Genomic DNA, 11,523 nt, shown 5'->3' on the forward strand with positions numbered 1-11,523 from the left:
TTCAGGGTCTCTCCGTATGCAGCACCCTATGCTACTTTAAGAGGTGGTGTCTTACTCGACAATAGAAAATATTTCTGCCATTTTTCCTGAGAAGCCTGGTTATCGTGACTCTGCAATGATCTCATATATTAGAATTTTAGAGAGAGTCAGAAGTACTGTTCCTGTTAACTCCAGTTAACAGTACTGGAGTTCAGATTACTGAACTCTCAAGTCTTTTCTTAAACTTTAAAACTGTGCTCCTAAATTTCCTTCCATAAATTTAGTTTTCTGAAAAGATCATTATAGAATACCTGAAAATGTTATTGAAATATATGTATTTTTCATTCGTGGTTACCCTAAGACTGCAGATTCAGACGCGCTTGTCCGGTGTTCCAGTGTTTTGGTGGGTGTCCTTGGCTGCTATTGTTACGTGGGTGTAATAGCTGAAGAGGAAGCACATAAGTCAGAATTATTCCAAAAAGCCAAGGTAAGGTAATTTACATGAATGAAACTGTAGATAATTTAAATGAAGTTTATTCCTGGGCTGATTGGTATATTTGTTTGGGAATCTTTAATATAGGTTAACCCTTTCTTATTCAGATGGAGGTCTGAGAAGAAATGATAGCATGTGACCTTTTTTGTGACTCAAAATTATGTTAACCCAACTATGAATACTGGAATTGAAATCATACATTGTACATTTTAATTTTATGAACAGTAGTGATTTTCATTGATACTGTAAAAATTTCAGTGTACTATCCAAAACTACCCCTTTTAAAGATGTTAATAAAATAGGCTGTCAGCACGAAACGTTTTTGGTATCTGAGTACTTTTCTGTGAAGTTGTGATTTACATAACATCTGTGGATAAAATTTGTCATTTTCTAGATTGTTTATAATTTCTAATTTTATATAACCAAGTGTAAAAACACAAAAAGTTAAGTGAAACTTTAAAGCAAATCATTATACCAAAACTTTAACTGGAACTTGGATCTTTTCTTCTATTCAATAGTCCCTAATGCAGTGTGCAGGGGAAAGTATCACTCTGTTTAAAAATAAGACAAATGAAGACCCTAGAATTGACTCGTTAAGAAACATGATGCTTCTGTGTATAAGCTGCTTATGCAACTGTACCAAGGTAAGGTATCATTCTTACTGGATAATGTTGCCTATCCTGGGGTTTAATTATTGTTTGCTGAAATTATTCTTTGGTTACTGGTTGGTTGGTGTCTCCTTCATCAATTTATATGCTCATATACAGTTAAATTGAAGGTATATAAAGGTAATGTCCAGTGGAGTTAAGCAGTAGTGAGCCTGAATCTCACATGCAACCAATTTAGTCAGTGTAATATAGGTTCTGAGATTTTGATTACTTTCACCTACATCTATGGGGATGACTTTTTTTTTTGTCATTCTACATTTAGTCACTTAATAAATACTTGTTGACTGTGTGCCGTGTGAAGTGCAGATCCACTAAATAAATGCGCCGGTGACAAAGTTAACTCCAGCTAATATATTCATTACTGTTGTACCAGGTGTTCTTACACTGCTTGATTTCCCTATTTTAATTTGAAACAGGTAAGGGTTAGCTGAGTCAGGTCAGAGTGTTGATGATTATTGTCCATAAATTTGAAAGCACATATTAAGCATCTGGCCATATAACAATATTATCAGCATAATATTTTTGGTTTGGTAAAGTATTTTCCACTTTTTGGTGTAAGTGGAGAAAGAGAAGTAGAAGAGTAAAATCTAGCTGAGAAGCAACAAGGCCCATGTGGAAGAAGCACACCAGTCTGTGTGATCATGAGGTGTCGAAGGGATGAGGTATCAGGAATCAAAGAACAAAAAATCATTTCATTGTGAATGAAGGGGCAGTGTGGAGTGGGGACCCAAAGCCCATCTGTATGCAACTGAACATCTTACAGAAAGGTCGCAGAGAGGAGATAAGCCAGTCAGGGTGCAGTATAACACCGACGAAACATACAACTTTCCTCTAGTTCTTGAATGCTTCTCTCTCCTCCCACTCTCATGATCCCAATTCTATCTTACAAATCCGGTTGGACTGGAGCATGTACACTAGTACAGATAGGAACTGAAAACACAGGGAATCCAGGACACATAAACCCCTCAGGACCAATAATGAGAGTAGAAATACCAGGAGGGTAAGGGGAAGGTGGGGGAGAAAGGGGAACCGATCACAATGATTGACATATAACCTCCTCCCAGGGGGACGGACAACGGAAAAGTGGGTGAAGGGAGACATTGGACAGTGTAAGACATGGAAAAATAATCATTTATAAATTATCAAGGGGGAGGGAAGGAAGGAAAGTGAGGAAGAGAGGGGAAAAATGAGCTGATACCACGGGCTCAAGTAGAAAATGTTTTGAGTATGATTTTGGCAACAAATGTACAAATGTGCTTGACGCATGGATGGAAGTATGGATTGTGATAAGAGTTGTACGAGCCTCCAATAAAATGATTTATAGTAAAAGAATCTAATCTTCAGTTACTAATTAATTATGTATTAATCCTATTATATATCCTAATTATGTATTATAGTAGGATTAATAATTAGTGTCTTGAATGAATGCTATTTAAGCACAAGGAGTGAAATGTGTTATTATTATGACTCTTAAGAACAGAGGTTAGTTTTTTAGATGCAAATTATATATTTTCTTAGTATTCCAAACTCTTTAACCATACTGATTTGACCTATAACCTATTTCATTCAAAATAAGAGAAAATATTATCTTCCAAGAATTCATATTTGTTTTATTTATTTTTGTGTGTTTTGACTACAGCACAGTCCAAATAAGATTGCATCTGGCTTTTTTCTGAGATTGTTAACATCAAAGTTCATGAATGACATTGCAGATATTTGTAAAATTTTAGTAAGTATGTTTTCTGTTTTACCACCATATTTCATTGACTCTTTATTGTATAATCCCATTGAAATCCGAGAGGGCTTGAAAATCCGAGAGGGCTTCGAAAAATGGATTATCGAATTTTTCCACAAACTGTGTATGTGTATGTGCGTGTGTGTATTTAAAAATTTTAGTTTACTGCAATTTTTTAACAGTTTTATTGGCACTTAATCCATGTATCACATAATTCAATAGCTCAGTCATATCAAGAAGAGTTGTACAATCACTACCACAGTAAATTTTGGAACACTCCCTCCCCCCATGGTTAAATCAGTTTTTAAATGAGTTGTGTAATCATCATCAAGTGTAGTGCTCCCTCCCTCTCCATGAACTTTTAAAAAACTGCCTCATATCTTTCTAATTAGGATGCCTGATTTTTAAAGTATAGAGGTTAAGCAAAGGAATTCCATTTTGGACGGGAAATATACTTGATTGCTTCTTTATGTCAATATTTAACAATTCTGGCCTATCTTTTTTCTATAAATAATAAAACGGAAGATTGACAACCAGCTAGGATCCAGGTTAGCTATTTCCTATAAACTATGCCAGAACTTTAAAAATTCTACTCTGTGAAAATGGGGACTGGGAGGAGAATAAAAGCTTGACCAAATGAATAAAATAATCCCAATGTGGTATTTATCTTCCATACAAATGGGATAATGCTATACACACAATTCTGTGTAGAATAGAGGCTGACACACTTAATTGTTTTGTGTTGGTCCCTTGAGTCTGATCTGACTCTTGGCAACCTAAGTACAGCAGGAAGATGGTGGCAATTGTGCACCATCTTCATGATAACTGGGAGATTCGAGTTCACTGCTACTGCATCTCCCTGAGCGTTTCCCTTATTTTCATTGGCTTTGTGCTTTACCAAATCTGATGTCCTTTGCTAACAGTTGATACACATAGTTGATACTCAGATTTTTATTGAGTAAAAACAATATTATGTAACGTTTATTTTCTTCCTAGACAATAAGATTTGGTCATTTTTTCATGTTGCTTCCTTCATACTATTGTAACTTACTCAGTAGCGGTATGATATTCCATTATATGGGATATATATATATATGTACATTTACACACATATGCACATACAGGGGGCTTCAAAAAGTTTGTGGAGAAATGGAATGGAAAGAATGAAATTTTTCCACCAACTTTTTCATGCCTCCATGTATGTGTGTGCGCTTTGTTTATCGGTTCTTCAAACTCATCTACTTTTGCTTACCATTTGAAGTAGTTTCTAAATTTTGTTACCAAGAGCTCTTCAGTGAAAATTCTTAGACTTTTATAAAGTTCTTGCAGTTTTATTTTGACAATTATAATTTATACCTAGGAAGGATGTAGGATAAATTTTTAGCAATGGAAATGGCTGTTCAAAAGTAATTTGCATTTTACATTTTGATGGATATCTACCCCCAAAATAGTCACACCAATGTATACTTTCTTCCCACATTCTCATCAATTTGGAGTATAATCAATGTCTTAATATTAAAAAAAAAAACTTTTGAAACTTTAATATTATTTTATTACAGACTTATTCCTGTTTATGTATTCCCTGCTGACCATTTACTCAAAACAGCAGTGTTCATACTTGTACATGAATCTGAAATTGTTTGATTTAGAAAAAAATTTCAGAAATATGTTTGTGATAAAAACATCTACATGAACACTTGTTTCTTTCCTTTGAAGTCATCCTTTATCAAAAAGCCATTTGATTCTGGAGAAGTAGAGACAGTGGAAGATGATCCTGATGAAAGTGGAATGGAAGTGGAGAATCAGTCACCTCTGAATCTGTTTGGCGACTACTCTACTTGTCCTGTTAGTGATGCAAATGAATCTGGAGAGAGCCAAAGTAATACTGGTAAATCTATATTTACTGCTTGGGATATCATTTACCTCTTTGTATTGATTTGTATTAGAAAGCATTCATTAATAAATAAACTTTATATTTCATTCTCCCTTATAAAAATCTATTTGGATTGTTCCTGCCCTACACATTTTAGATTTCTCTGGGTTTTTTAAAAATCATTTTATTGGGGGTTCATACAACTTATCACAATCCATACATCCATCTATTTTGTCAAGCACTTTTGTACATTTGTTTCCCTCATCATTCTCAAAACATTTTCTTTCTACTTAGCCCTTGGTATCAGCTCCTCATTTTTCCCCTCCCTCCCGGCTCCCCCTCCTCCATGAACCCTTGATAATTTATAAATTACTCTTATTTTGTGCTTTCTCTGATTTTTAATTGATCTTATTAGTTTTCTCTTTTGTACTTTATGGGGGAAATATAAAATAATTATTAATGAAATTAAATATAACAGATAATTTGGAAAATGGAGAAAAGGAGAGAAAAAGTTCATTTTATGCCATTACTTTTAGGCTTTTCTTTTATTTATAGATTACTTCAAAACTAATAACTGTCAGCATCATATTCCATGTTATAGCTTTTCTGTTTAGAAATAATTAAAAGCACTTGCCCATGTAGCTGCTTATATTAATAATCATAGTTATATTAAATAATAATTAAAACCCTTTAATGGTTTTGTAATAATTTCAATCAACATATATGCTATATATATATATGACCATTTTTTATTGTCAAAAATTTAGATTCCCTTCTGTTCTTCATGGTTTTATTTTGTGTTTAGTACCGATAAACCAATTACAGTTAAAGTATATGCATAGTTTTTTTTTTCTTTCATTTGGATTTTTACATGATAACAAAATCTTAGGGTAACCTTTCATGAAGAATTTTGAAGCTTTCGGTATTATTCATTTTCACTAGATTCTTGCTTTCCAATTTCTGTCTATTCTTTTGTAAAGGAGAGTATTTGAGTTATTGTTTAATATATGTGGATGTTGTGACCCTCAAATCTTAATAAGTACATTTTATTTTCAGGTGCTATGAACCCTTTAGCAGAAGAATATTTGTCAAAGCAAGATCTACTGTTTTTAGACATGCTCAAGTTCTTGTGTATGTGTGTAACTACTGCCCAGACCAACACAGTGTCATTTAGAGCAGCTGATATTCGGAGGAAACTGTTAATGTTAATAGATTCTAGCACACTAGATCTTACAAAATCTCTTCACCTACACATGGTGAGTCAAATGAAGAAAATCTTGTCTGATATTGGTGTCTAAATGTCATGGATTGATATATAGAAATCACATAGTTTCTTTTTTGATTGCAATAACTTTCCTGAGAAATTAATAGTTATAAAATACACTTTTTATTTTAGCGAATTTTGAAACTAATAAATGGATGCTGAAACATTAAAACTTGCGTGGACTTTAAGTATCCCTTTAGATAAGAGTGAAATTATTATAAGTTTTTTGTCTTTATTTTTCATGGAATATGAGGGCACTTTAGTAACAGGTTTCCTGGGGCTGTGTTGCCTTGCACAGAGCGCGGGGGAGCAGGCCCCCAGAATTAATTATAAGCACTTTCCCATGTAGCTGCTTATATTAATCATCATAATTATACTAAATAGTAATTAAAACCCTTTAATGATTTTATAATATTCCAATCAACATATATGTAATTATATATATACATAGCCATTTTTTATTGTCAAAAATTTAGATTCCCTTCTGTTCTTCACGGTTTTATTTGTGTTCAGTACCGATAAACCGATTACAGTTAATGTATATGTATAGATTTTTGTTCTTTCATCTTTTGGATTTTTACATGATAACAGAATCCTAGGGTAACCATGGCCTCATCAGCTCTCCTTGCCCCCGGTGGCCTTCTGCTCTGAGGCAGTGGCCTATTATAAGTTATTTTTAATTGAGCCAAGAAACAGATCCTGAATATTTAAATAATATAGTTGAAGTCTAAATCCGTTGATCTAGTTTATATTCCTTAAAAATTGTTTAATGTAATTTCAAAATGACATCAAGTTATAAGACTACTACAACACATTCCCATATGCTCCTTTTAATATTCTGTAGTTACCATTTTAACAAATTTACATTTTCATTTTTCTCTGTACATTCATGTATGTACATGTATGCACATTATCATTTTTCTGAACCATTTGAGATTAAGTCATATATATCATGCCCTTATATTTTAGTGTATATTTTCTTTTTAAAAATGCAGTTCTATATGGCCTTAATATAATCATCAACATTGTATTATATTACATTATATTCAGTTGTCTATTCTTTTTAATCTGGAACATATTTTTTCCTCCCCAGATCCAGTCTTTTCACGTATCTTTCATTATCTTTGTCTTTTTTGGGTAATGTGGGACAGTAGCTTTGCAGATTTTCTCACTTTGTATTTATCCTTTGTTTTCAGGTGATTAGATTTAGATTTGGTGGGAATATTCCAAAATTTTAAAGTTTCCTTTTAAAAAATGTATAGCTTTGTGTATATGAATTAATAGTTACTTATGTGTACTTATCTAAGTAGACGATCTATGAAAACATTAATGACTTTCCCCTCTATTATCTTAGTATTTAGTACTTATAAAGGAGCTCCCAGGAGAAGACACTCCCTTGCCAATTGAAGATGTTGTTGAGCTTCTGAAACCTCTATCGTAAGAAATTTCAACCCACGTTTATTCTCTGTACATTGATAGAGTAACTGCTGTGTTTGTTACCTTTACCAAGTTAAACTTCTTCCTCCACAGTAATGTGTGTTCTTTGTATCGCCGTGACCAAGAAGTTTGCAAAACCATTTTAAACCACATCCTTCATATAGTAACAAACCTGGGACAAGGCCATGTGGACAATGAGCACACCAGGGATGCTCAAGGGCAGTTCCTAACAGTGATGGGAGCATTTTGGTAGGTCCAAACTGTTTCACTGCTTTCTTATCTTTCTTATACTGCTTATAGATGTAACGGCAAGCTTTTCATTTCTAGATGAGTGCTGTTTTCTGATCTTTCAGTGTGATTGTATACTTCTTTTAAGAATTGAAGAAAAGGATTTGTGTGTTCTTAATGCTTGAAGAACTACATTGGTTTTCAAATATCTTAAGGTTTGGGTTTCTAAAATATATTCCATATATTTCCTTGTAAATTTTGAATCCATTAATAGTTCCATATGCATAAAATAAATCTTGACTCCCTTAATATTTCTATATGCATATGAATGAAAAAAGCGCACCAATTCAATTGTTCATGTTTCCAAATTGACCAAGTGGTCGCTGTCATTATCTGGTATTGCGTGCACTTGTTACAGTCTGCAATAGCACCGTAATGCTCAGAGGGGAGCTCAGATATCTAAACTGGAGCCATCATACCACTTGGGTCCTGAAAACCTAACCCCCCAGTCATTGACTTGGATTGGAACCGACAACCTTTTTAGTTAGCTATCCAATGCTTAGCCCACTAAAGTAGTGGGGATTATACATTTGATTGATAAGGACTGCTAAATCTCTGTAGAGTGTAACTTGGAAATCTTTAAAATAGAAACAAAAACCTTGTTTAGTTTCTTTTAAAAGTTTGTTACTGTGACATGAGTCACTGAAGTCTGGTAGCTCCCAAGTAAGGCGTTGTTGCACCCAACAAATAAAGTACATTAGAAAATGACACTTTTCAGATTAATTTCCTTTCAGCTGCAATCTTTGAGAAGGTAAGTATATTGGTATATATATTGTGTAAGGAGAATTACATTATAATGTGGACTGAAGGTGTCGGGGATTTCATTTTAAGTCCACTGTCAACGCTCATAGAAGTAGAAGTCAAGATGTCACATGATGTATTGCATTGGGAAAACCTGCACAAGACTCCTTTGAAGGTTAAAGAATCAAGATATCTCTTGGAGAACTAAGCTATGCCTGTGAGAGCTGGACAGTGAACAAAGAAGAGCCCTTCCACAGATGGATTGATGCACTGGCTGCATCGGCGTCTCAAACATAGGAGTACTTGGGAAGATGGCACAAGACCAGGCAGGTTTGCATTCTGTTTTACATAGAGGGTCGCTCTAAGTTGAAACTGACTCAGCAGCACCTAACAACTAAAGAGTTGATGCATTTGGGTTAGGGTGTTGGCACAGAATAATAAAAGTACCATGGACTGCCATTAGAACAAGACTGTCCCGGAAGAAGTACAACCAGAATTCTGCTAAGCAGTGAGATGTCGAGGCTTCATCTCATGCACTTGGACATGGTCACCAGGAGAGGGCAGTCCCTGTCGACGAGCGTCATACTCGGTGGAGGGTCAGAAAAGAAGAGGAGGACTTTCAAGAGATGAATTGACACAGTCTGCAACAAGGGACTCAAACATGACAATTGTGAGGTTGACACGGGACTGTTGCGCTGTTGACATTGACTTGCTACCAGTTAGAACCAACTTCATGGCACTAAAGGCACCTTTCAGTGTATCAAAAAATGTTTGATGTGATTTAGAGTAATCTTAATATTCACTGATTTTCCTGAATATGCTTCTAACCGAACATTGAAACACTGACTTTATTTCAGGCACTTAGCCAAGGAGGGAAAATGCACAGCATCTGTGAGAATGGCACTAGTAAGATGCCTTAAGGCTCTGCTTGAGGTAAGTTACTCCAGATCCTTCAAGTATTTGTAAACTCTCAAGTCCCGTAAAGCATGCTTTCTTCCTGTGTATTGGTGGATGATACTTATGTGTCATACATAACTGGAGTTGTTTTTTCTCCATAGGCTGATCCTTATTCAAAATGGGCGATTCTCAATGTAATGGGAAAAGACTTCCCTGTAAATGAAGTATTCCCACAATTTCTTGCTGATAATCATCACCAAGTACGAATGTTGGCTGCAGGGTCAATCAACAGGTAATGAATGGGTAGAAGTCTTGAATTCTGTGGATAGCAATGCTGTGTCTAACACAGTCCAAGCTACTAATTAGATTACAAATACCTAACTTGTAACTGAATGTATATGATGAGCTTGGCTTTAATACTTTCTCTCAATTCTAGTAATTTTTCACTTAGCACTATTATTTTCTCTAATTTGTCAACAAAAGAAAACTCAGTGGTTTAGGTAAAATTGCTTGCTTAGTGTCACGCAACTAGTAAATGATGGACTTGTGAGCTGCGTATACTACCTCTTATAGTCGGGGGATGTGTTTGACTGTTACTGTGATTTTCCTGTGAGTGTATAAAATACCAAATAGCAATGATTTTGCATTGTGCAAATTATAATTATATACAACATACAGGTAAGCACTGGAATAATACAATTATGGAGATCTGTTTTATTTTGAAAAGACATTTTAGTTGAAAAGACAACTATTCTCGTGTATTGCACATTTATTAGGTTATCAAATTGAGTTAAAACTAAATTAGAAAAAAAACAACCTAAATTTCAATGTGTCCACTTTCACTTCCTTATCCTTATAAATTTTACTTTATTGTTCAAATGTAACCAATAATAAAAGATGATTATAAAGAAATTTCCCCAGTTAGTCACACCATTGTAAGAATTAGAATCCAGATGTCCAATGTTCAAATAGCCTGGCAGTAATGTTTTAAATAATGAGAATTTGTACCTAACTCCTCAGGGTTGAAATGAGTGAGTGAGAACCTGGTGCATTATAAGGATTTCTATTGGATATGTCCAGGAGTCCAAATTCTTACATTTCCAAGTTCGGAGATTACAGAGAAATAAAATTGGAATGTAATAAAGCAATATAATGGCATTGGAAAAAAAGTCCCATCTGGTTCACTAAGTTTAAGATTGACACGAAAGTAGCATTCATCAAGTTTTTGTTAACTTGTTAGCCATCTGATGTTGGATATTTTCGAAGAGATTAGAGACATTAGGAAAATGAGAGGGATGCCAAAAATGACATCTCTTTTTATTACTAAAAAGCATAAAGAATAAAATTGATTGAAGAGCTGTTGTTGAGTATATTTGATCGGTGCCTTTTGCACAACATCCTATCACATTTAAAAAGGTAGATGGTACATCAAGACAATATATATTGCCTGCCCACTCTCACGATAATTAAATATTAAAACAGATTGACAGTGGAATCTATGGTTTCTTTCTAATTGGTGTTTGACAAGCAGAAATTGTATCTTTTCTGTCAAGTTTGACTTTTTTTTTTTTTAAAGATTATTCCAGGATATGAAGCAGAGAGAGTCTTCCAAGTTATTGAAAGCCCTTCCTCTGACGCGTCAACGGACAGCGTTTCAAAATGCATACCAGCAAGCCCGGGACGGGATGAGAGAGGTGGCCATTTTCTTTTCTTTTTTTGCTGATTTTATATCATTCCAACTTCAACATGCCAATATCAATTTTATTTCTTTGGAAAGAAAAACAGAACATAGGGAAACAAATTTAAATTCCAACACCAGTTATGATGCTGAAAAAACGACTTGCTGATTTTATGTTGCGTTCTCCAGACAAGTGTGTCCCGGGTTGGCCCAGCTCCCGGGGGTCCAGAGAGGGCCAGGAGGGGACAGGGGGCAGCGCGCAGGACTCCTTGTCTCATCTGGCGTACAGCTGGATATAGTCTTTAACTTTTTATTAGGGGCTCATCCAACTCTTATCATAATCCATACATACATCAATTGTGTAAAGCACATTTGTACATTCATTGCCCTCACCATTCTCAATCTATTTACCCTCCACTTAAGACCCCGGCATCAGGTCCTCATTTTTTCCCCTCCCTCCCCGCTCCCCC

At 34.8% G+C, this 11,523-nt stretch overlaps 1 protein-coding gene across 1 annotated transcript in view; it reads left to right on the plus strand.

Moving 5' to 3' along the window:
• Positions 1-11,523, plus strand: part of ATM (ATM serine/threonine kinase) — a 106,409-nt gene that overhangs the window by 7,650 nt on the left and 87,236 nt on the right. The window contains exons 7-16 of the mRNA XM_045297739.1: positions 341-466; positions 991-1,116; positions 2,780-2,869; positions 4,592-4,763; positions 5,805-6,004; positions 7,367-7,449; positions 7,543-7,698; positions 9,336-9,411; positions 9,537-9,667; positions 10,952-11,069. Coding sequence (XP_045153674.1) covers positions 341-466; positions 991-1,116; positions 2,780-2,869; positions 4,592-4,763; positions 5,805-6,004; positions 7,367-7,449; positions 7,543-7,698; positions 9,336-9,411; positions 9,537-9,667; positions 10,952-11,069 — 1,278 coding nt within the window. The remainder of the gene's footprint in view (positions 1-340; positions 467-990; positions 1,117-2,779; positions 2,870-4,591; positions 4,764-5,804; positions 6,005-7,366; positions 7,450-7,542; positions 7,699-9,335; positions 9,412-9,536; positions 9,668-10,951; positions 11,070-11,523) is intronic.

This window comes from Echinops telfairi, unplaced genomic scaffold, assembly GCF_000313985.2.
Source record: "Echinops telfairi isolate 266 unplaced genomic scaffold, ASM31398v2 ScPeMD7_7421;HRSCAF=8459, whole genome shotgun sequence".
Taxonomy (NCBI): domain Eukaryota; kingdom Metazoa; phylum Chordata; class Mammalia; order Afrosoricida; family Tenrecidae; genus Echinops; species Echinops telfairi.